Here is a 25,807-nt window from a genome sequence, read left to right on the forward strand (position 1 = left end):
TTTCTCAGTTTTTGAGTAATTTACTGTATTGTTTTTATTTAAAAACTGAAATTAGAGCGAAACCAAATAATTGGATATCTAAACCTGCAATTAACGGCTAATGGATGTCTTGTTAGTGCCCTCTGGCGGACAGAGTATGTAGTTCACAAATGTGACAAATTAAAGGAAAACCTTGAGTCTAGGTATGAGTGACAAATTCAGCAAATGGCTCCTTCACAATTCATGAATTCCATGAATCTTCACTGTGGTCTTCCTTTCCCCACTTTTGTCCAATATACCCACTACCCTCCTCTACATGTCCAAAGTATCTGAGGTATCCCTCTGATAAACTTATTTCTAATCCGGATTATTCTAGTAACTTGCAGCAAAAATCTTAGCATCTTCACCTTCAAAACATACAAAATATCAGGCCTCTTATCATCCTATAAACCTCCCCTTTCAATCTCTCTGTCGCACTCTCTTCTTCCACTTTTCTCTGCACAGTTCATTGCTTTGGATGGTTGACACCAGGTATTTAAACTCTTCTACTGTTACTACCTCTGATCCTTGCATCTCTGGTGCACTGATGACAAGACCTTCACTCACAATGTCTGCTCAGCAGCAAAATTTAGCTCTATGTGAACAGTTAGGACAATGATGTTTCTGTATTACTGAGATAAGCAGGTGACTGAGAAGGTCAGTGCAGGACACGATCAGGCTGTTGATTAAAACCAAGAATGCTGGGTGTGAGATTTACCAGGAAAAGCTGGAAATGTCCTTAGAGAGGTCAGTCTGATTTAAAAAACGATGCATGAAGATAATCACCAGGCAATAACACAAAAGTATGAACATCGTGACCTTGTTAGTCCCATTTGGGGGATTATATGCCGTTATCTGACAAATAAAATCACTTGCTGTGAGGTAAAGATTTTGGTGAGTGAAATTCTAGCATTTTATTAGCACCAATTCACAGATACCTGAGTTTTTCTGATTCACCCATAGAATGTGTGAATATTCTTGTATCAGCTGCCCCATTTAGTCATCACCACCACACATCGTCTTCCTGCATCTCATCCTATCTCTTGCATCCTCTTCTGCCACACAAACCCTGTGCATGTGCCTGCCTAAATCCTAAACACTAGACCGCCAGTGAAACTCATCCAGTTATTATTAATACTGTATAAACTGTAGCTACAGATATACTGTAAATACTTTGGTAAATAGTGTAGTGAAGTAAAGACAGAATTAAGTTTAAGCTTCTAAGCTTTAAATAAATAATGTTGAATCTTAAAAATACAGATAAAATGCATCTGCAACAAATGAGTCGAACGCAAAACCTATTTTTTGTTTATTTATAAGAGGCTTAAACTTCATTCTGTCTTTACTTTACTACACTGTTTACTAAAGTACTGTTGATATAAAACTAAATCTGGTACATACAGCAACAAATCCAATAAAATCGGAAAGGCCAGATGTGATCCACAAGCCACTGTTTCCCTGCCGGTAATGCATTGTTATTGTAACTGTATTGTGTACATTTCATTCACTGGTATCCCTGTAACAGTGCATCTGAACACCTTTCATACACGACAAACATATTTACAGACGGACAGCTGACCAGTGCTTTGTTTTATGTAATCATCATTTTGCTGCCTTTAATCTCCAGACATTAAATATATTTTGACTGAGCTGACCTGAAAATGACAAACTGAGGGAACAACAGTATGTTTGACCTGTGGGCGGGGCTCCTGTCACTGCTCGCCACTGCTGTGTCCTGTGATTGGCTAATTCTGCCATCTGTCAGGGGGGTTTAAAGGCATGGGGCAGATTAAAGTAGATTAGGATGGGCAGGGAGGGAGAGAGAGCGCATGCTGGCATCAGACTCTGGTCACCACGGCGATGGCTTCACCAGGGAAACATTGCTGCATCCTCCTCCTCTTCCTCCATCTGCAGGCGTCTGCTTGCCTCCACCGACAACCAGCAGACAGGTATGTGGACAAACACAAACAGAGCAGGTGTAGTATCTTTATGTTTGTTTTTGACCTCTCCTAACTGTCTAATCTTTGATTTGTGCTATGCTCACCCACAACTTTCTACTCACTACACCTCATGTGGTGCTATGGTATAGCATTTATTTATTTATTTTTAATTTGAGCTCAGAGGAACAAGCTCGGCAACTTTTCCTGTAAACAGATACCTACTTTCACATCTAGCACACACAGAGTAACATTATCATCCTTTTGTACTAATGTGTGTGTGTGTGTGTCTCCATGTGATTAAACTAAGCCCCACATTCACTCTCCTTTTAGCTCCACCAAAGCCTGAGAATGAGATACCTGCTTAATCTGGAGACAATGAGCCTTGAGCAGAGAGTTAGCATGCCATTATCAAACCAAAATCAGGACCTAAAACAGGCTGGAACGCTTTGGTGATGTGCAGAGCTTGGAAGAATTCTTTGTGGCCAAACAAAGTCCCCAATTACTTCAATAAAGCATGATGACACTGTCTAATGACATATAATGTTTCTTTGAGATACCATCAGCAGTAAAACAGGAGTCATTTTCAGCAGAATCATTTAAATTCACATTTAAAAGCCCCTGGTTTCTTTAAAGTGGGAAAAGTTTTTTTCAGCTCCATTAATTTAAAATACACAGATTTTTAAATGATAATAAATATGGAAGTTGTTTAAGTACTGATCTAGCAAAAGTGATGCTGATTGAATGGACCACATTTAATCATGGCACTCTCTCTATTACTTGAATTTCCAAACCGATGGTCACGGTTTGTTTATTTTCAGTTTCTATTACTCTTCTTCTTTGCCGTTGATGGTAACAGACTCTTTTTTTTACTGCATCAAATACAAGTAAAGTAAAAATGAAGGCAATGCACAAGTGCTAAAAACTGAGCATTTGGAGCATTTTTAATGAAATTATATGGCAAATAATACAGTGCCACTGTGTGCCACAGTCTGTCCAACACTGATTAACAGGTATTAGTTTGTATATGTCACAAACGTATAGTTTTATTGATGCCTGTCTCTAAACAAACCTCTTAACACTGATGTCATGCTGGTCACTTCTGGCTACCAAAATAAAGCATGGTGACCAAAACGCTAATGCCGAAACTTTAAAAAGTGGTTTCTAGAGCCAATGAGTGACATTACAGTGTGTGACATCACGGTGTGCATGTCCATCTTTTCTATACAGTCTGTGGTCACATGGAGTGAAATGAATACATTTTTTTCAGTATGTTATACATGGCTATTTTCTGGTTTTTAAACTGTACATAGTACATAGTATACAGAGTGGGTATTATGTCAGCTGAACAGGGGTTGGAGCTCACGTTATACACATTTGTTCAATCTTCCTTCCTGCACATCCTAAATATTTAATTATTTATATCCTGTTTTTATTTCGGCTTATTTAACCTTTCATCCCTTTCAGTCGATACCATAGACTGTATATGAAAGATGGCCAAAGTCACTGTTACCCTGTTTTCCCTTCATACCCTTTTGCAGCCAGAGTCGACCATTAGAAAGAACAAAATGTTTAAGACACCTCCACTAATGCTTTAATTCAAGTCTATCAGTCGATGGTCAGCAGTCATCCACCTCACTTGCTTCCAGTGACCTCACAACACCTCTTAATACAAACCAGCAATCATGCCTTTGTTTTCTGCCTCTTGCTCACAGAGATTTTATCCTGACTCTTGTTTGTTTAATCCTCTTTGTTCCTTCTACCTGCCAGCTTACTTATTATATCTCTGACACGCTAACGAGCTCCAGCTCATCCAGCAGAAGTCTGTTAGTAATTCCTAGTTGAGGCTAAAAGCCAGAGGAGACTCAGGCACCTCCGTTTCATCTATTTCAGATTGTTTCTTTGTTTTTAATCTGTGTTTTAGTACAACTAATGTGTAGAATCATGCCAGCCATATGTAGTGATTTAACTGTTATTTTCTCTCCTGTAAGCCATTAAACATATGGCAGATGTTTACGAAATCATTCAGTGTCTGCTTTCGTCTGGCGATACTTGCCTTAAACTCGACCCCAATAGGATGATTACGTTGCCCCGTGTCTTTTGAGTGTGTGCATCAGCAGCTGTTTATTGCGTTTCACAGTGTGCAGCTGTTGATGGTAAAGGATTGAGAAGCTGTAAAGTCTTCTCTGGCTGCAAGCCACCCCATCCTTCATCCTCGGGGTCTGTGTGCTTGTGATTGTATGATTATGCAAACAGTGCAATCCCACAATCCACAGCCCAGTGCCCTGACCCAGCACAAGAGAGCAGCTAAACCTTGTTTGTGGCTGAAGAGGCTCTTTGAGTGAAGGGGATTTGATCGCTCTATTGTCTGATTCTCTGATCTGATGTACATTTAAAATACATTCAGTATGTGCTGCATTTTTTTTCCATTCTCTGAGAGGATTTTGATCTTGAGCGTGCCCATACAGAGATCCACTGTGATTTTGGCTCATTTAGATTAGATTATCCATAGCTGGACAATTTTAGCAGATTATTCAGAAATCAGGCTGCAGCTTTAAAGAAACAAAATCACTGCCCAGAGTAAATGCATGCTTGTATTGTACATACCGGCTGTTAAATAATGTGAAACGACTACTAAACATACACATACTTTTACTAAAAGAGAAACTAAAATTACAAAATCATTGAGCAGAAAATTTGTGCAGATTTATTAGCCTGTGTACAGTGATGGCAAACAGACCGAGAAGTTAAACATACTCATGGGTAGAAGCAGCACTTATGTATGTATTTTACTTAAGTACTGGTACCACACTAATATAGTAGAATTTTTTAGCAGTCCTGACTGTAGGACACTTAAGAGCACTTAATGTAGAGCAGCAATGTTCTGTCCTCTTGTGTGTGAAAAATCTCATCAGTACCTGTAATAGTCAAACAAATCATGTTAAGCAGTACAAGCCTGTGAAACTGTAAATCTACAGAAAATGTAAAAAATCTAAATACAACTTCAAAACTTTAATTTGTTGGTAGCTGTCTTGTACTTTCTGCTCATATATTCTGACCACTGCTTTACAGCATCAGTAAGGAGTAGGATTTAAAGATTAAAGGCTTGTGGCTGAGCTGTAAAACCTTAATTTGAGAGCTTTTGACTATTAATCATTAATCTTCAAATATATATATTCTTACATATTGCATATTTAGACGTGTTATTTAAAACTAATCAATAAATCATGGAAGGTCTATATAGATAACAGCTATTGATCGGCTAACTAAAATAGTTAGCATTAAGCAAGACTGATTAACCTGGTATTTTCCTTTTTTAAATCATGAATGAGGAAGCAACTACACTCACCAGGCACTTTATTAGGTATACCTGTTCTGCTGCTCCTTAAAGCAAATATCTAATTAGCCAATCACATGGTAGCAACTCAACACAACCAGGCATCACAGCGAGAAAGAAAGGTGCTTTGCATGACTTTGAACCTGGAATGGCAACCATATCTCGAGTTTACAGAGAATGAACAGTTTTTTATGCTTTGCTGATGTTAGAAGGGAATGAATGGACTGCTTCGTTCTGATAGGAAGCCAACAGCAACTCAAATAACCATTTATTACAACCGAGGCATGCAGCAGCGCATCTGTGACTGAAGAACACATCAAACCTTAAAGCAGATGGGCCATCAGAGGAAAAGCACACTGGGTGCCACTCCTCTCAGAAAAGAAAAGAAAACTGAGGCTAGAATTCACAAAAACTGGAGAACGGTAGCCTGGAAAAACATTGTTTGAGTCATTGAGTCCCAATTTCTGTGGCAACATTTAGATGGTAGGGTCAAAATCTGGTGTAAACAACATGAAAGTATGGATCCATCATCCCTTGTATCAATTGTTCAACTTCCTAGTGGTCTAATGGTTTATAGGATATTTTCTTGGCACACATTTGGCCCCTTAGTACCAATTGAGCACTGTTTAGATGCCACAGCCAAACGTGTCCATCCCTTTATGACCACAGTGTACTCGATTGTTGTTATACATGTGTCAGCAACAATACTACTACTAGCAGTAATAACATATTAATGGGAAAAATCAAAATGTGATAAAATAGTTTCTGTGGTTGAATCCCAAAGTAAGTTGCTTAACTTTGACCAAATATGGTCAAAGTGCAAAGCAGTAAAGTGACATAGAAAAGTTCAATCTGGGCCTTTTTTTGGCCTCATGTGTTTTCTAATTATTCATGTAAAAAAATGTAAAACAGTTCTAAAATGGTTTCTTTGTTATTTTTTTCCACCTGTGCTCCTTTCACTGTTTAAAACAGGCTGTGGTCAGCCTGCACAGGGTCACGCCTCTCTGCTGCTCTTAACAGCATCTCAGGATTTCTTTATACAGGTGGAGTTGCTCAGTTGTCCTTTGACAGGTGGCACAGCAGGTGGTTGTATATGTGGTTCAAGACAATGTTTTGACATCTCTCCCGCTGTCCACTAAACCCTGGGTGATGACCTTTGTGTAGTTTTCTCAGTGGTCATTATTAGGCAGCAAATGAATCATTAACATCAATCAGATTGGTTCCACTCTCTCTTTATTATTTTAAGTTTTTATTGTAACGATACATATTTTCTGTAATTCCAGATTAAAAAGAGGATGAGCTGTAGCTTTAACCTTGTTATTGTTTCCTGATCCAGCACATCGATCTGAACCAGCTGGGGAGTCATCATATAAAACCTTCAATTTTTACAAAGAAAACCGTCAATCAGACCTGATGCTAATTTGATTCTAGCATTAGATCTCAATCCATTATGTTTCTGCTACAAGACTCTGTGTGTAATCTGGGTCAGAGTGTATCCTCTCAACAACTACCCACCTCTGTGCCAGACTGATCACTGTTATCTTAACTAATCCAGCAGGTCAGCAGCCGGGTCACTCAGGTGCACTTACACTCTCACAGGTTCCTCCCTTCTTTAGCTTGGATTTCTATTGGGTGATTTGGAATGGTGTCATTCTTGCATTATGCACAAATCAGCATCTGAGAAATGAAGGTGAATAACACCAATCATCAGTTTGCTTTTAAAGTTGATGTTTTACAAGAAGGAGCAAGAGCCGTCTGATAAGTCCCTCCACACACTCTGCGTGAATAGAGTCAGATGCAAAACAATCGGCAGCTAGATCAGTTTGTGAAATCAAGAATATTTTATCTTGAATGTGTCTGATGTGTATTTGTGACTTCTTTCAAACTTTCTGAATCCAGTTCAACTGCAAAATGTAAGCACACCTAAGCTGGAGCCGAACCAGTTCTGCCAGGGTGCCTTTTGAGAACCAGGCCACATTTTGACGGGCCTGAAAATTTATTATGATGCAATGTTCCCAGCAGAAGTCTGAGAAACTGAAACAGAATTCACTGGTTACATCTATCGGTCACTGATGAATTTAATGAGGTAACCCAACAGTTTTCTAGTGTCACACTGGTGCAAATCTTTAAAACTGGTTTTCGATTGGGCACTGGCATCATATCAGCAAAAAGGGGCAAAAAGGTGCCTGCAGGTGTTAGGCTACCAAAGTGGGCAGAGAAGGACAGCTGGTGGTTTAGATGTGGCTGATGGTCCACATTAGACACATTAATTAAGGTTTTATGACGGTCCTGTACCTTTGTGAGCACAAACTAGTTTAATGTCAATGTCATGTGTATATTTTATTTGGTGTATAAAAGTTGCTAATGGTTGCTTAAGTATCTCAACCAGTTAAATATGAGTGAATCAGACTCTTTTAAACATACTTTCACTTTCTTTGATTTTTTTTTTGTTCAGAATAAACACAATTCGTATGAGACAATTATTTAATATTTCACAATCATGTTATAAAGATTTATTTTTTCCCCATAAGATGATGAATTTATTTCATGTATTGAAATCATTACTTAAAAATAAAGTTACAGAAGAAAAATAACTAGTGGAAAAAAAACTGTGCTGATGACAAATATGAAGAAATGACAACAATAAATATTTTACTGATTCTTCTTTCAATTCTTTTTGCAGTGCTGCTGTTTCTCTGGAATACGGTGAGATCTATTTATCAATCTGCTAAGACTTCCTTTACTTCTTCCTCCTTATTTCAGTTATAACATTATATGTAATAATGATGATGTCTAAGGGGGGCGGGAATAGGGGGAACAAAAGGACAATAGCCCCACCCGATAAGCCAGTGACCGCACTTCCTACACCAATGTGAAACAGGGGTGTAAACTATTTCCTACACCTCTGTGTACGAAGTGGTCATTGTGAAAAGGGGTGTAGGAAGATCTGAAAAGCTACCCTCTAGTGCAGCATTGTGTTTGGAAGTCTGTTTTGATTTGTTTATATTTCTCATATTTTAGTATAAAAGGTTAAAGGTATAACATGTATATTCTTATGGCTTATTTTGTTAAACAAATCCTGTTGTCTCTGCAGACATTGGGAGCAATGAGAGGGTGAAGGCAGAGCAATATTTGATACCAGCAGAGAGAGGATTTGGACAACTGCAGGTAAAATATGAGTGGGGAGGGAAAAACGTAACGCCACAATTTTCTATTAAAGTGTTACTGATTTTTAACCATTTAGGTGCTGAGAATGTAAATAAATGGAAGACGTTTCACAATTTAATCCTAATCTAAAAATGTGCGGCCACAATGTCACATATCTCAACTGTACCAGCTTGAAACATGACTTAAATTTTTGTGTTAGGTTCATAGTGTATATATTGGCAGATTAACTTGCTTTTCCAACAAATCAAAAAAGAAAAATCTTCGTTTAAATTTAACAAACCTCCCAGTTTTTTGGAAACAAGGTTGTAAGAGTGGGAGAAAAATCATGTCCTCTCTGAGAAATTGATGATTCCTGTTTTCAGAAGCATACCAGGAAAATGCTGGAATTTATGAAGCACAAAATTCTCATTAAAAACACACGTTTTATTAAAAAAAAGCAACAACAAAAAAAACAGACAGACATGAAACTGCAGAACAGTTAATGCCTTTACATAAAAATTGAAAGTTTGGCTTTCAGAAGTTGTTTCACATGATTGAAGTTTGCTTCTTCCTGCCTCCAGTCTTCAGATGCATCACGCAGGAAATTACTTCAGACACCAGGAGCTGCAGTTCCCCTCCCTCCTCTAAAGGTTCAGTGAGCATGAGTAACATTTTCTCCAACACAATCAGTTATATTCAATTTCGAAAGAAGGTTTTTAAATTTACTGCTTTCTAACCGGTTGTACCTGCCCACCAGGTGTTGTCCGATGGGCAGCCGTGCCTCTTGTTCCAGGCCAGGAAACTGTCTCTCCGCTATGATAAGCAGAAACACCTGGACCTCACAGAGCGAGCCTTTTCTCCTCAGAAACCTGTCGACACCAGTCAGTCTGTCTGTCGCAAGGACAAAGCCACGTAAGTGCACCTCCTACTTGTCTCTCTACTTGTATGAGAAATGTCAGAGGGTCTAACACGAAGCTTTTAATCCCAATTTAGAGACAAGAACAATGCAGTGTGTCCTGTAAGGAAAGGTCCAGTTGTGCTGTACATATGAGAGTCTTGTCTCTTTGTTCCTCTGTAGGCTGGTCATGAGGTTTGGAGATGTGGAGGATTTGAAAGGCCTGTCCATCAGGTTAGCTATGCCACCAGACATGATCACGCTAAGCGGTTTGTACACAATACATGAACATTTGCTCTGACTGTCTCCTCTTGCCTCTCTTTCATCAGACTGCAGCTGTCCAACACCTTTTATGAGTCTTCGGGGCAGTGGTGGTTCTCGGTGGACAGCGTCTCGCTGCTCTACAACATTTCTGAAGAGGCTGTGTTCAATGCCAGCGAGGTGTACGCTCCAGCTTCCTCCTCCTACCGCTGCATCCACGTCAGCAGCCTGGAGCGATACAGTGCCCTGCTGCTACCTGGCACTGACCAAGCCCGCCGCTGGTCCATCACCTTTACAGACTTCCAGGTACCCGTCTCTTTACCCTCTCTTTGACTGATTCTTCAAAGACGGTGTTTCATTTCTTGTATGGTGTCTGGAAGACATAACAAAGTCTTGTTAGAGCATTTATTAATTTTTCAGTGTATTTTGTGGTTAAGGGTCATTTTCTCTCTAGTTCAATACTTTGTTAACACATCTTGAACTTAAATGTCGAAATGAGCAAACACAAAGCTGGGAAAACAGCGGTATACTGTCAGCTCACAGACCCAGAGACTGGCAGAATACAAGATTTACACAGGTGAGCGGGGAGAGGACACAATACAGTTTAAAAATGACCAGTAACAGCTTCTAATTGGACAAATGCAAAAATAGAAACAAACAAAATTTAATGAAAAATGCAAGTTTTAAAGGGTTTTGAAACGGTTTTCCAATATTTAAATCACCACAGCGAAAAAAGCAATCACCCCCTCCTGAGGTTATAGCTAGTTGTATCATGTTAATGAGTTCATAATAAATTCTACCTCTGGGTTTTTACTCTCAGACTACTTGGGCTACTAGAATTGCTTTGCATGATTCACAGTTCAGAATAGGCTTATTTGACTTATCCTGGACCACAGTGCAGCCCCTCAGTTCACAGAAGCTGTTTTAGCTCCTCTCGGTTTAAGGCAAATTTCGTGCCCCTCATAAAGATAAAGTTAGACCAGCAGGAGGTTCTGAGATGATGGTATTAAGGGTACCTGCTCTCTGTGATGTGATATAAAGCCAGAAACATATTGAGAATATTACCTGTGGTATTTTTTTTTATTTTTTATAATGTTTCTGTGCTCTCCTCAGATTCAAGCCTTCAGCGTCACCTCAGGAAAGTTTTCTCCTGCGAGCGACTGTACCACCTTCTTGACGCCAGCCATCCTGATGGGCCTCGTCACCTCCCTCATCCTGCTGCTGGTGCTGGCCTATGCCCTGCACATGCTCATCCACTTGAAACACATTGAGCATGACGAGGAGCACAAAGCCGACGTCTACTTCCCAAAAAGCCCTGAACACTTGGAACAGTACTGCGTGGAAAACTTCACTGAGAAAAATGTTATGTAGGTTAGGCAGTGAGGTGATGGACAGACTTTTAGCAGTTACAGTTTTGAAAAAAAAAAAGTGAAATGCAGCTGATCTGATAGCTGGCACCAAACCTGGTGTGACATACTCTCAGCCCAGGATAATTTTTTTTAAACGGACATTTCTAAACTTTTGTAATTTACCCATGAGAGGATTTCTGTTTTTGTCTTAATAAAAATATAAAATAAAAATTCTGGTTTCTTTTATATTTGTAGTGTTTGATTAAATTTATTGCTTTTCAGTTTGAAGACGTAGCAGAATAATTGTTTATAAAGCTAGCTGTATGTCAGCTATAAGTACTAGTCTCTTCAGTGAAATACAAAAAGAAAATTTAAATTTGGTTAGAGGATCTAAGTACTGAAGGAGCAGACCGAGACTTAAAAGAACCACGAAGACAGCTAAAAACAACAGAAATTATTTAATAAGCTAGCAACCGCCCTTGCCACGTGTAGGGAAAATACAAATATAAACATGCAAGATCATTATAGTACGATGTTGCCAGTAAATATAGACTTTAACTCTTCTACTATTTTAATACTTTATTTTCATGTTAGTTTAAATGCCAAAGTATTTACATTTGTTTATAATTCAGTGGTATATATGCACAATTATAAAGTGCTCTGAACTAAATACATAAGGAATGTAGACCTAATTAATTATTAACTGCAATTATATGTATATTTTAATAACTAAATAGCTAAATATATTTGGTTAAAGGCTGAAATTCTCTTCTGTAGCTTTAATATTTTTTTTTTTTTAGGAAATCCCATTAGTTTTTGCATTTGTTACTTTGGGTAAAATGTGGCTTTGATGGACATGACACAAGACTTTGTCAAAAAATTAGTTTTCATTGTAAGACCTATGCAGATTTTCCTAAATCTTGCCTCTGTCATATTCCCTAAATAATATGACCTTAAAAATATATAGCTTATGTTTCTTAGAGGTGAAGCAGAAGTATCACAATTACAGTAAAGTAAACGAGTCTCTGCACTGAAGTAATTCTGATTCTGTCCAGTGGGGGCGCTCTGAAGCCTGTGAGACGAAACATCCAGCCAAAGAAGAAGAATTTCACGCTGAGCTGAGGAAAGTGCTGCCGGTTACTGAACTTACAGATGAATTGTAAATATTGAAACTCGTATCTGAACCAGCAGCTTTATCTACGAACCACGTGTCATGTTTAGTTTTAATCAACAGAGCCGGAGCTGAATAAACACGTAATTTTAACGGTTTCCTGTTGGGGTTGGCTTCCAGCTGATTAGCATCGGGCTAACCGGTGTAGTTACTGACAGCTCTACCTGCTGGTAACCGTTAACGTTACCTGTCCAGGTACTCTCCCGTTCAGCCCTGCTCTCCTGTTCTTGCCGACGGGGCCTTCATGTTGAACCACCTCTCCACTGCTCTAACGCTCTTCACCCGCCGACTACCCGCTTCCTCCCCACGGACTTTCTCCGGAGTCCTCCGCCGCCTCTGCAGGATGGAAGCGGCCGTGGTGAGGTGCCTCCCCGGGGAGCCCAAGCTGACCATCTCCTTCTGTCTGCAGGGCAGCCACAAGCACATGCTCCGGGACCAGGACGAGCCGCTGGGCAAGGTCCTGGCCCGCATCTCCAACGGGATAGCCAAGAACCAATCAAAAGCAAAGAAATCCAAGAAGAACCGGGGTCAGGAGCAGCCGGATGAAGCTGCGGAGCCCACCGTGGTGAAACTGTTCTACGACGGGGAAGAGGTGCCGGAGACGGTACTGAACACGGAGGCTTGGCAGGACGGCTCCGTGCTGCAGGTGGGAGATGTTAAATATTCAGTGCAGAGGAACGCGCCCACCTTCACCACCGCGGAGCTACCGGCGTCCTTGTTGGCCGGCTTCCCCGTCTGCCCCAAACTGGAGGTGGAGTTTGGGAACGTCCAGGACTGCGAGTTCACCTGGTTCAAAGAAAACTGCCCACACACGAGGTAAATACCCAGAAAAGAAGGTGTAAATGTGAAGCAGAGATTGTGTGGTGCAATCCAGCTGTTTCAAGAACTGCATGCCTTACATGGTCTTATCAGGGGAGTGATGGGTCTGAGGAAGGTCTGCTCATCTCTACCAAGCTGTTTTATTGACACAAAAACATAGATAAGGGTAAACAAACCTTTACACTGAAGTGTTTTTAACACCCTGGGTGTAGAACTGTACAGCTGCTTTTTCTGATTTTGTTATAAATCAGGTGATTGTTTGGGCACATTAATAATCAAATTGATTTGACATCCTGCAATCTACTTCTCTTTGCCCTTGTTCCAGGTCTGAAGCTCCTGGTGAAGCCTCAGATCAGGACAGTGGTTGGACTCAGGTTGGATGTGAGAGAGTTTACATCCCATCCAATCAGGACATCAGCTTCAGGCTCAAACTGAGCTGCACGCCCAAAGATGGAAGCCGCAGTGGCCTGGCCAAGGAGCTGGTTTCTGTGGGAGCTGTGGAGGCTGGACCAGGCGTGTGCTTGTTTGACAACCGTCACGCTTTCACAGCCAAAGTCACGGACTGGCCAACTCTGAGAGTGGTGTCGTATAACATCCTCGCCGACATCTACGCCCAAACGGACCTTTCCAAGACGGTGCTGTACCCGTACTGCGCCCCCTACGCCCTGCAGCTGGACTACAGACAGAACCTGATCAAAAAGGAGCTTGCTGGGTACAACAGCGACATTATCTGTCTGCAGGAGGTCGATAAAGGTAATCACTGATAAAAACACAAAAATACTGATGATTTTTAAAAATAAATCTTTGACATTAGTTGTGCTCTCTGACCTCTGCAGGAGTGTATGTGGACAGTCTGACTCCAGCGCTGGATGCCTTTGGTCTGAACGGTGTTTTCAAGGTCAAAGAGAAGCAGCATGAAGGACTTGCTACCTTCTACCGCAGGTTAGGCCAATCACCAGCCAGAAGCTGGATTAACCTTATCTTGCTTGGTAACTTTATCACTGGCAAAATAATATGCAGAGCCACATCTGTGTTTGTTTGGTTGAAGTTAATAATTAGTGGACGTTAGATACTGTTGCTCACTATTGATGCCTGGAGCAGAAGAGAGAGGCATTAATGCACTTAGAAGCGAGCATAAGCAGCACATTTTTTAGATTTTTGAGTAAAAAGCCAAACCCAGTTTCACTCCACAGGCTGTTAAAGGTAATGAAGAGAGTTGGATAAAGTCTCAGTTTTTTAAGATACATTACAGTCTGTACAGAGGCCAGAAATAAAAAGTTTTTAGTACATGAAATAAATTTTGTTTAATGCACTTTAGTATATTGTGTGTCTTACGTGACAGTCAGTGTTGATAGAGTAGCAAGCACCTACAAATAAGTGATTGTGAAGAAAGTATTGAATATCTGAAGCATAACAGAAAGGCCTCTTTATTTATGTATAGCCCTAATGGCAATATCACAAATTTACTTTTAATTCTATAATGATTATGAGCCCTGCAACTGGTCAACAGTCCACAGTTTACCCCGCCTCTAGTCCTATGACATCTGGAATAGGCTTCAGCCCCATGTGACCCTGAATTGGATAAGCGGAAAAAGTGGATGGATGACGATTATGATATTGAAGTGAATCCTGTTGTGCTGTAGGTCAAAGTTTCGACTCTTGAGCAGTCACGACATCATGCTGAGTGAGGCGTTGTCCTCTGACCCCATGCACGCTGAGCTTCTGGAGAAGGTTTCTGCTAACGGTGCCCTGAAGAATAAGATCCTGCAGAGGTCCACCTCGCTGCAGGTACTGCTGCTCACCATCAAGGCTGATTAACTGTTATATTTTAGCTTTGGGAAGCAGTGATGTGACATTTTGTTATTGCTCCCATCCAAATATTGGGTCAGCAGTCTGGAGGTCTTTCAGACCTACTGCACTCACAACGTTTTGACTTACTTGTAATTTTTAAGTAGTTTTAAGACATTTCAAGCATGAAAAATGCGTCAAAGAAATACATTAAAATAGCTCCTTTTTGTTACCAGCAGACACACCCACTGTCACAAAAAATTAATTTCTTCACAGTTCTTTAGTCAGTGAAAATTTGTGACAATAACACTGTTTGACAGACAAAAAATACTATTTTTGCATGAACAAGGTGATTCTGAAAGTGTCCATTAGCTGAAAACTTGGCATGTCTCCATGTGGTGTGCAGTGTGTGGTTCATAAAATCTGAGGAAACTGGACAAGTGGAGTAAAGAAGAAGTGGTAGGTCTAAAAATCTGTCTACAGTAACTGAAAGTCACGTATTTAAGAAATGGAAAAAATGTATGGAGGTGTTCAGCAGAGAGGTACAACACAGAGTATCTACAGCCATTTGTAAAATATGATGGATACATTTCAGTGTTGGGGATTTTGTAAAAATTCATGTAAACATGCGCACAGAAAAGTACTATCGGATTTGATCCAGCGTTCAATACTGTCTGGAAAGCATTCAATTGCTAACAGTTTAGTTTTTCAGTTTAATAATGATCCCAAACACACTGCTAGTGCAGTAAAAGTACCTTGATAGAAAAATTCCCATTGGAGCATTGTTGCTCATGGATTGGCATCCTCAGATCCTAGACCTCAACATTATTGAAGCAGTGTGGGATCATCTTGACAGAGAACACTAGAAAAGACAGCCAACATCCAAAGAAGTCCTTTGAATGTCCTTCAAGAAGTCTGGAGAGCTATTCCTAAAGAAATTACAGGAATACTTGTTCAGGCTGTTTTGAAGAATACAGGTGGCCATACCAAACGCTGACTTTCAAGATTGTTAAAACTGTACAAACTTTTTTTTTTAATTAACTGTATTTCCATGTATCAATACATTACTGCACATATTTGTCATTTTCCTAGCAAAATATAAATAATTAAGGAGGTTCAGGACTTCTGCACAATACTATGTTTTCAGACTTTTAAAAAGATTTTAGCACAAACAGCGGCTTGTTATGTTCAGTGTAATACTTCTTGGAAAACTTTAATTGCGCTTAGGGTAACATCACATATTGCCATTAACATTTCACCTTACCTGTCTTGTGTATGTGTGTGAAGGTGTACTCAAATTGGCTATATTTACATGTAAAATGATAATTCAGGGAGAGTTACAGACAACAGGAGATCATCTCTGCTCTCAGTCACTCTTGATGTCGCTGTTTGCTCACACAGCAAATGGAGAGAAAGGAAAGAGAGAGTGCAGCTGCTGCAGATGAATCAGAATTGTCCGTGGACGTTTTGCTAAAGTTTGATTGTTGGCTGTTGTCTGTTTGAGATTTGTCCTGGAATTTGATTCTTAAATATGTGAAAGAAATGCCCACTACAATTAAAAATCAGCAATTTATTCAGTCATGAAAAGAAATCTTTGTCTAATGACTGAATTGTTTGTTTCCCTGCAGGTCACTTTCCTCGAGGACCTGAATAAACCCGGCAGGAAGGTCTGTGTGGCCAACACTCACCTGTACTGGCACCCGAAAGGTAAAGTGTCCTGTTTACTTCCATGAACACCTGAGTTGCTCATTTTAACCAGCAGAGATTGTCAGTACAGACTTCTGAGAATTTAATTCTCCTTTGAAGGGGGGAATGTTCGCTTAGTCCAGATGGGCGTGGCTTTGAAACACCTGAGTCATGTGATCAGCAAGGTCGCACCTGGAACCCCTCTGGTGTTTTGTGGAGACTTTAACTCCACCCCAAATGCAGGTAACTCCAGAATAGTACCTACAGCTGAATCTGAGACTGTTTACAAAAACATAATGACCCTCAGGTCAAAGTTCATCTTCACCATGTCTGGAGTTTTTTTTAACACAGTCTTTATCCAGGTTTGTTTCTTGATCTCGTCCCCTCTCAGGTGTGTTTCAGCTGCTCAGTGAGGCTGCTGTTCCTCCGCAGCATGCAGACTGGAGCAGCTCGGGGCTGGAGGAGTCCTGCAGCATGGAGCTGCTCTCTGACATCCCCCCTCTGCTGAGCGCCTGCGGATTGCCGGCCTACACCAACTATGTGAGAGGGTTTCAAGGCTGCCTGGATTACATCTTCGTACAGCCGGACTGCATGCAGGTACTGATGGCAGAGGATATAGAGAGACATTTTTGTTTTAACAAGCTTTCTTATGGGAATCTTACTGAATTAGTATTTATTTATTTTTAAACTATTTTTTATTTCACTGTCTTATTTTGTCTTTTTGTTGGCTGTTATGTTATTTAATTTTCATATTTATTTTACTCTCTTTTGTGCACAGGTTTGTGACTGTCTACAAAAAGCCCTCAATACATCAGCTTTACTTACTCTGCTTAGAACATCTTTTAGCCAAACTATGAGTACCACTCAACCAAATGAAATCAGTCTTTTTAATTACTTGAGCGACCCATTTGCTAAGTTCGAAGTAAATCAGAAAAGAGTTTGTAAAATGTGTGAAGAACGACAGATTTCTCAGATTTTCACTAAGTCAAAGATGAGGAACAGAACAGAAAACAAACTCAATGGAGACTGGTTATTTTAAAAAAAATGATGATAAGGTAAAAATGGAGTCAGGTGTTCTTTGTGTGAATAACTGATGTAACACATATATTGTTTGTGTGCAGGTGGAGCAGGTGATCCCTCTGCCCAGCCTCGAGGAGGTCACCACCTACGAGGCTCTGCCCAGCGTGGCTCACCCCTCCGACCACATCGCTCTGGTTTGTGACCTCCGGTGGAACCCCTGACCCCTGACCTCCAACCATGATGGACAGAGATGCTTAAAAACACGAGTGTGAGATTTAAACTGTGTCCCTGCAGGTTTACCAAGAAGAACCAAAGTCAACAGAAGCTCAGAGGATCAGACAGAAGAACTTAAACCACAAGACAATGAAAGTGCATGTGAAATTATTCAAAGTCCTTATTAGACAATAAATTATTTTCATAATTTATATTCAGTGTTGGAATGAGAAAAGTAAGTAACTGCACATTTTGAGAAGGGATTTAAGAAGGGGATTCATTAAATAATGAAAAAACAAATTCATACTGCATCATAATAGTTTGATGATTAATGGTCACTCTGAGGTTATTCACTTTATTTCTGGGTTAATAGATAAATATTGACCTTTTAAATAAGTATTTATTATCATTGTTGCCAAAGGTGCTGCTCAGTGGGCCTTTCAGTTTTTAAATAAAGTCTACAATACTGACTCTCACTTGTTGGCTTATTGTCATATACTTGTACTTACAGACATCATTAAAAGAGGCGAACATCCTGTGATGCTTTGCTCATTATTGTGACAATATCCTCGAAATCTAGATTTAATTTAATGTAGTCCAACTTTTACCTTCTTAATTTAACTTAAAGCCTTATTTACAAAAACGGGTAAAAATGGGACACTGTTAACACAAAAGGTCTTTCATTCATCAAATTATATTTAGCATCCAAGACATGAACAATATCACACATTCACAGTTCAGATGAGTAAAGTAAATAAACACACATTTAGTTTTACATTGTTTTTTTTAGAAGAGCAGAAAAATGATTGGTTTTATGTCTTTACAAAGCAGTTTTGAGCCACTTGGTTTTAGGATGTTCGTGCACTTAAAGGCAGCGCTCCATGGAAACTAACAAACAATACAATTCAGCTTTTTGAATTTTTATTATTTTATTTTTAAATAATCATAGAAGTGTTGAATGTAGGTAAAAAGGACAATAACAAATGTTTCACTGAACAGTGTGATTTAATTTTATTTTAAATTATTTCCATTGTTGTTTTCTGTATTGTCCTCAGCCTCTCTCTGCGCACCTCCATTGCCACCTGATCCAGTTCATAAACTAAAAACTATAATAATAAAAAATGATAAAAACTGTGATAATTATATCTGATTGTTTTCATATCACCAAGGTGACAACTCTCAATGGTATAATTTGCATAAACAAATGCAGAGCAAAACCACACTGTACAGCAGTTTCATGTACACTAAACATGAGTTTCAGATAAGTCGCAGCAATGTTGGTTTTAAAATTCACAGCTCACTTTTCTTCTTTGTGAGTACTTTCCCTGTCTTTATGGAAGACGGCTCCATCAGGCTGCTCTCTCCACTGAACAGTGATTCCATTCACTCCTTTCTCCTTCAGTCTGTCCTGCAGCTGAGAGATACAAACATTACACACATGTTTCAACAGAGACTAAAAACAAACAAAAGACAGCTTTAGAAAAACAAAACATCAATAAATTAAATGAAAACCCTCAGCTTTTTTTCTGACATTAATTCATACCTTTGCATTTAAATTGGACCAGCTGTTCCAGAGAAAAGTATGAACATTATTTCTGTCATTTATAAAAGTTTTTTTTCATTTGTAGATGTCAGAATTTTATGAAATCTTTTCAACATTCAAAAATTCAAATTTACAACCTTAATTAATCAAATAGCAGCTTGTTCATAGAATATGAACAAGAGATGAGGACAGGCAATCACATAAAGAGATGGGTAAAACTCACAGCACCTAAACCAAAGTACAAAAGTGATGAGGTGAAGTTTTAAGGCAGTATTGTGGAGACTTGCCTCTTTCAGGAGTGTTGCTTTGGCCGCTGTGTCATTCAGAGCCACAGATGAGTCCTTCAGCTTCAACCTCATTTTTATTACTGAGACAGAGAGGACAAAAGGTGTCATGATGAATTTTCAGTTATATTTTCGTGATATCAAAACTGTAACTTCATACCTTTTTTGTGAACATTTTCTTTTTTAGGAGCTTCTGTGGTTTCAGGTTGAGGAGCTGGCAGGTTGTCATAGCAGACAAATGGTTGTGGTGTATTATAGGGCAGGAACCTCCATTTTCCTGATCTCTGCATATCTGCAACACTAAACAGGGGATTTGAAATGCTAAATATTTTTTCTGATTCATCCCAGTATCTGAATGAGGAGTCTCTGCCATCACTCCAGTAAATGTAAGGATGTCTAATGTAGCCTATCCATATTTCAGTCCCATACGACACCAGCCTCTGCGCATCACTGACAGAAAGCGAACTGCCAGCCAGGTCTGTGAAGTTCTCCCTGCAGTACCTCAAAGCGCTGAACCAGTCCATGCTTTTATTCACAAAAACAAATTCACGACTCTGGTAAGTTCCTGCAATTAGAAATTGTGGTTAAATAAGTCATGTTGATTTTTCTGTGAATGAAAATAATCAAATCAAAACAATCTTAATGAGAAAAGAAATTGCTATTTTCTTACCATTGTAACAGATGAATGGGTATTCCAATGAGCAGTTGATATAGTAATCCCAAGACCAGTACGGTGCATTCACTAAAGCTTTTGTACACAAATAGTTAACTACGAAAGGTTCATTTTTAGTTTGATTTTCCCATTTCCAGAAATCATCATTGATCTGAGATACAAAACTCCAATCAAACCATAGGTAAGCACCAATCCAGACCTCAGAGTTGTAACCAGCAGATGAAACGGTTTTGATAAATTGTTTCATTTCTGTAGCGTTTTCAAAGTTGGCCAGGTTTGTGTAGTTCTCTCTACAGTAGCTCACAGCTGCACCCCAATCTAAAGACTTATTAACAAAGTGGTACTGACGGCATCTGGAGACGATGAGCCACCCTGTGAGGAAATAAGATTGATCAACATCTTTGAACATGAAAGCTGGATGTATTAGAACATATCAGACTGATAAGCACTGCAAAATTCACTGACCTGAGAGACAGAGGACACCCAGCAGGATCTTTAGAGTCATGATGCTGCTCTGTGGACTGTGAAAGAAAACTCACCTTTTATAATAATAAAAATGCTGGGAAATCCCACTCCTGTTTCCTGTTTCTTTTTCTGAGAAATGTAAAGGGTGTGTTGAATCAGTTTATGCAAAATGTGTTACAGAGACTCCTTTATGGAAACAACATCAACCAGGTTTGTTTAAAACTGCTAAAAATTCAAATTTCAGGCTTAAAGTAATAGAAATAATTTTAAATGAGTGTTTTATCTTGTGTTTAATGACATTTATTTCCAACTGCAGTGTTTTTTTCTTAAAATTTCAAGAAGTTTTATTCATTTCAGCCATTGTTTTTAATGACACTGCACAGGAGTGACCCATCTATGGAAGCCCATTTCTGCCACTGCAAAAAAAAAGAAAAAGAAAAAAGTATCCATAACTTGAAATTTCGATTTGACTTATTAACTGGAAATTTTGAGAAAAGTAGCTCGTAATCTTGACTTACTTTTCTCAAAATTTTGAGCTAATAACCCGAAATTTTGAGTTAGCCCTGCCAATCAGTAATCTACCTGAATGACGTCATTTTCTTGTTACCCGTAAGCTGAAGCCCTCAGCTACAAATGCTACAGCTAAGCTACCAGTATTACAGCCAGTCATGAATGCACAAATTACTGATTGGCAGAGCTAACTCGAAATTTCCAGTTACTTTTCTCAAAATTTTGAGTTAATAAGTCAAAATTTTGAGTTATGGATACTTTTTTTTTGTGATGGAAACGGGCTTCCATACCAATCTGCTTGATTTTAAACAGAGAAAAAATTATGAGAAGCATTTAATTGATTTACTGAAGTTAAATAATGAAAATAAAAAAATATATGATTGAACCAAAGAATTACCTAAAACAATATATATGATTGATGAATCAGGTAAAGGACACATTTAAAAGGTGTTAGAAAGATGAAGTTAAATGTTTTAACATTTTACCATCAGACGCTTCACTGTGTGCATCCTAACTGTCTTATAGGGCAGTTATGGTTCAGCTGATAGAGCAGGCCATCTGCCAGTTAGAAGGTTGGTGGTTCAATCCTCGACATCTGTCAAAGTGTCCTTGGGCAAGAGCCTTAACCTCAAATTACTTGTGATGTATCCACTGTAGCATAAAATAATGTGATTTGTAGGATTTTCAGTACGTTTTTTTTTCTTGTTTTCAAACTGGTGATGAATTTCTCAGTAAAACTCAAACATGTTTCAATAAGATCTGTGCTCATGTTGGAGCTTTCTGCACTGATATCACATATCTACAGTATTTAAAGATGAGTTTCAGTAATCAGTTGAAGTTTGTTCTGGAAGCTAAATTCCCCTAAACAATGCCTCTAAACACAGACATTGTTTGTTTAGTGACCGAACCTTTTCTTTGTCTTTTTGAACAAATAAATAAATAAATAAAAGTCCTAATATTGGATCTCCTTCTTTTCCCCCCATTTGATTCATCCATGACAAGAAACCTGTGCCACTGCTGCTCACGACACTGGTTTCGAAGATCAAATTTCATAAACCAGTCACTTTTGAATTCAGTCATTTTCAGAGGCACAAAAGTAATTAGACAATTTATGGGTAAAATCATGGCCCAGAGAGGCCTGTTCCCTCATTCAGTCTCTTAGGGAAGTAGGTATAATTGTCTTCATACAGAAAGTTTACAAGAAGATGTAAACCAAAAAACAGGAAGGCTAGATTAAACTTTGCCAGGAAATATCTAAAAGAACCCCTCAAAATTCCTCAGATCTTGCACCGATGAAACCAAGAATAATTTGTAACACAATGATGGAAACCAAAATGTGTGGAGATGATGTCACTGTTGATAGATGTAGCAAGATATTCTGGCCTTACTTGTTATAGAGCATCTCATCTTTCCATAGATAAAGGCATTGCATTGGATGCAGAAATTATAGAAATTAATGCAAAATTCACTAAATGTTGTTTATGAAGTGTCTGAAGCTCGGACTCCCACTCCCACCCCTCCTCCCACATTCACTTAAAACATTCGAGCTTAACGACAGACTGGTTCAGGACAAGTGGCCACATTAACTTTTATAATAAAGATGTGTTCTTAGATTGATTTTACAATAATACCTGTATGAATCTAAACTATCTAAACAATGTAAACAAGTGAAATCCCAAGTCTGAAACCAAGACGAGACACAAATCCCTTTTGGGTTGCATCAGGAAGTATAAGTTAAATCTGCTAAAGAAAACGCATGGAGTTATCTGCTGTGGCAAACAGATGTGAAACAGGAGCAGTTAAAAGTACCTTTATCTGCCTCTCAGCTGTCGGGTTATCAGGAGTATGCAATCTTTCTAACAAAGCGCCAAAGAAATTTTTTCTTGGAAATTTGTTTTTCCTTTTACTGAAGCAGGAACTATTCGCAGCATCATTTACATGAACAGAAAGTTGAAGCAGAGCCAGACTGCACTAAACAGCAGCTTCATTTACACAACACATCACACTAAAGTGTTTTTATGAACAGATGCAAAGCTGGCTTTAAGTTTCACACGTCAGTTTTCTTTCTGTCGTCATTCTCCCCTTTGTGGAAGACTTCTCCATCCGACTGCTCTTCACTTCAGAGTGACTCCACTCACAGCTTTCTCTTTCACATTGTGAAAGCTGCTGAGTGATACAAAAAGCAAGTTAAAAAAAATCTTTCTCAAACATCACATTCACAAGATTGACCGTGAGGTCAAAGTCACTGACAACTCATGTGAGATTTTCAATAGATAGACCTACAGTATTAATTCTAGGTGAGATCCCAGCAAACAAGGGAGTGTTCAGTGATTGTTCACTACCCCACTTCAGCTAACGTTTTCTAAACGGTGTGTGTACAAAGTTTTTCTGATGTTTGGGGAAAGTTCACTTTTGATTAAAAAAAAAACATTCCCAGATTGTCAAAACACAATAACATTTAAAACACAATAACTCGACAAAGTCTATATAGTCTAAATCTATAACCTCGACCTTCACCTTCAGGTTGATGTCAAAGTAACAGACTTTCAAACTTGTCAGAGACTTTTAGTAGATCCATTTGAAAATCCTACATCTCCTTTTCTTGAGTTATCGTGTTCACAAAGTTGGGTGTCATCACCACCGTTCTGCATAGTGGGGTAATGCTAACACCTCATCAGCCTTTTTCCAGTCGAGGGGTAAAAATGAAAAAGATCTTTCAATTTAATTCAATCTTTATTGACAGACTTATGACCATAAAAAACAAGACAAAACTCAATATATAAACTTTGATAACAAATATTAAAAATATTAAACATTTGTAAAAATACAAAAGCATAATATACATAAAATACACAATTACTTAGAAGAAATCAATAAATACACAAACACTTAAACGAATGCTTTCTAGGACTGGATAATTAACGGGAACCACCCGCTGTCGGATCTGTGAGTGCTAAAATTATACTGTTACTAGAGCCATGCAGTCGTCACACAGTCACACCGCTCTCAAGGCGCTGCTGCTGTGGCGCTACTCCCTCTCCGACGCAGAATAACTCCTCTCTCTCTCGGGCCACTCTCAAGCTCATGGAGAGCACGCTGTCCTTGCTAGGAACGGATGTGAGCTGGCCCCGCCAACTCCCCGCTGCTGGCCGTGAAGGATTACCTTTCACTCACAGAAGAAGCAGATCCCATTCTCTTGGCTAGGAGCTTTGACATCCAGGCGATAGTTCCCGACTCACCAACGACATCTCCCGCGCCCCCACTGATGCCCCCGGGGGCCTCCAACTCATCGATGCTGGCTGGGATCGCAGCAAAGCAGCACCGCGGAAAAGGGCTGTGTTTTTACCATCAGCGTGACAGTACTGTGCCGCCTTTGCCCAGGGAAATGACCCCACCAGTGCTCTCTAGCAGCCGCGATAAGGAAAGGCTGCTCTTCATAGAGGACTCGCGCTCTGGTCGACTCCGGCTCCCAGAAGAGCCTCGGGAACTCTTGTGTCGTCTTTGCATACCTCCACAATGGTATATCATTTAATCTTTAAAAGTACCACCAGTGGTACACGTACCACAGTTTGAGAACCCCCTTTAACTGGAAGTGCACAAGAGCTGAATTTAGGTGCAATAGTATTTGCCTCCACATAGAGCTTACACCGTTGTCTGTATATGTATCATCATCATCATTTATTTGATCATTAATAAAGTGACTGAGGTATTTCACCTTTTTATGAACTTCAGGAGTTTTTTTTGGACAGTTTAAACAGGGAAATTTAGCTGTTTCTCCTGCTTGGTTCTACATATCAAAACAGCACTTTTAACAGCATTGTACTTTACACCGAATTCCAAATTATTATGCAAATGATATTTCTCTCTGTTTTGCCTAAATAGTCGATTCGCATGAGAGTTGGAATAATTTTCGAGTCATTGACCAATAGAGTATAATTCAAATGTTACTGAACAAAACTCCCAATGAAAACAGTATGTTTTTCAAAAATAAAAAACTTAAAATGCACTGTTCCAAATGATTACGCACACAGAGTTTCAAAAGATTTTATAGGTTGTAGAGAATTGAAACTGGTCATTTGTTGAATTTGCAGCATTAGTAGATCAATTTCACTGACATCAAAAGCTATTTCAATCAAAAACATCTTAACAGGTCAAGTTACATATTAACATAGGACCCCTTATTTGATAGCAGTTTTACAATTCTTGCATCCATTGAACTTGTGAGTTTTTGGAAAGTTTCTACTTGAATGTCTTTGCAGGATGTCAGAATAGCCTCCCAGAGCTGCTGTTTGGATGTGAACTGCCTCCCACCCTCATATTTTTTTGCTTGAGGATCCTCCAAAGGTTCTCAGTAGGATTGAAATCAGGGAAGAATGGGGACCACACCATGAGTTCCTCTCCTTTTACGCCGATAGCAGCCAAGGATGCAGAGGTATTCCTTGTAGCATGAGATGGTGCATTGTCTTGCATGAAGATGGTTGTGTTGCAGAAGGAACAGTTCTTCTCTTTCTACCATAGAAGAAAGTGGTCAGTCAGAAACTCCACATACTTTGCAGAGGTCATTTTCACACCTTCAAGGAGCCTAAAGGGGCCGACCAGCTGTCTCCCCGTGATTCCGGCTCAAAACATGACTCCACCACCTCCTTGCTGACGACGCAACCTTGTTGCGACATGGTGGCCGTCCACCAACC

At 39.3% G+C, this 25,807-nt stretch overlaps 2 protein-coding genes across 2 annotated transcripts; both read left to right on the forward strand.

Moving 5' to 3' along the window:
• Positions 1–1,835: 1,835 nt before the first annotated feature.
• Positions 1,836–11,188, forward strand: atp6ap1la (ATPase H+ transporting accessory protein 1 like a). Its single transcript, XM_063473791.1, has 8 exons — positions 1,836–1,967; positions 7,976–7,998; positions 8,387–8,460; positions 9,021–9,089; positions 9,197–9,351; positions 9,518–9,568; positions 9,664–9,901; positions 10,709–11,188. Exons 1-8 carry the CDS (start codon positions 1,879–1,881, stop codon positions 10,964–10,966), a joined length of 957 nt encoding a protein of 318 aa, XP_063329861.1. The 5' UTR covers positions 1,836–1,878; the 3' UTR covers positions 10,967–11,188.
• A 796-nt stretch (positions 11,189–11,984) lies between these two features.
• Positions 11,985–18,041, forward strand: pde12 (phosphodiesterase 12). The gene is made up of 8 exons (XM_063472944.1): positions 11,985–12,931; positions 13,260–13,687; positions 13,771–13,876; positions 14,578–14,722; positions 16,351–16,429; positions 16,529–16,651; positions 16,800–17,005; positions 17,530–18,041. The coding sequence occupies exons 1-8, from the start codon at positions 12,360–12,362 to the stop codon at positions 17,647–17,649; spliced, it is 1,779 nt and encodes a 592-aa protein (XP_063329014.1). The 5' UTR covers positions 11,985–12,359; the 3' UTR covers positions 17,650–18,041.
• Positions 18,042–25,807: the final 7,766 nt, after the last annotated feature.

This window comes from Pelmatolapia mariae, linkage group LG5 (genome assembly GCF_036321145.2).
Source record: "Pelmatolapia mariae isolate MD_Pm_ZW linkage group LG5, Pm_UMD_F_2, whole genome shotgun sequence".
Classification (NCBI taxonomy): Eukaryota; Metazoa; Chordata; class Actinopteri; order Cichliformes; family Cichlidae; genus Pelmatolapia; species Pelmatolapia mariae.

Coding starts and splice junctions, on each gene's coding strand:
- pde12 (XM_063472944.1), top strand. CDS start 12,360: ATGTTGAACCACCTCTCCACTGCTCTAACGCTCTTCACCCGCCGACTA. Junction 16,430..16,528: donor CCTGTACTGGCACCCGAAAG/GTAAAGTGTCCT, acceptor TCTCCTTTGAAG/GGGGGAATGTTCGCTTAGTC. Junction 16,652..16,799: donor TAACTCCACCCCAAATGCAG/GTAACTCCAGAA, acceptor GTCCCCTCTCAG/GTGTGTTTCAGCTGCTCAGT.
- atp6ap1la (XM_063473791.1), top strand. CDS start 1,879: ATGGCTTCACCAGGGAAACATTGCTGCATCCTCCTCCTCTTCCTCCAT. Junction 1,968..7,975: donor CACCGACAACCAGCAGACAG/GTATGTGGACAA, acceptor TTCTTTTTGCAG/TGCTGCTGTTTCTCTGGAAT. Junction 9,569..9,663: donor TTGAAAGGCCTGTCCATCAG/GTTAGCTATGCC, acceptor CTCTTTCATCAG/ACTGCAGCTGTCCAACACCT.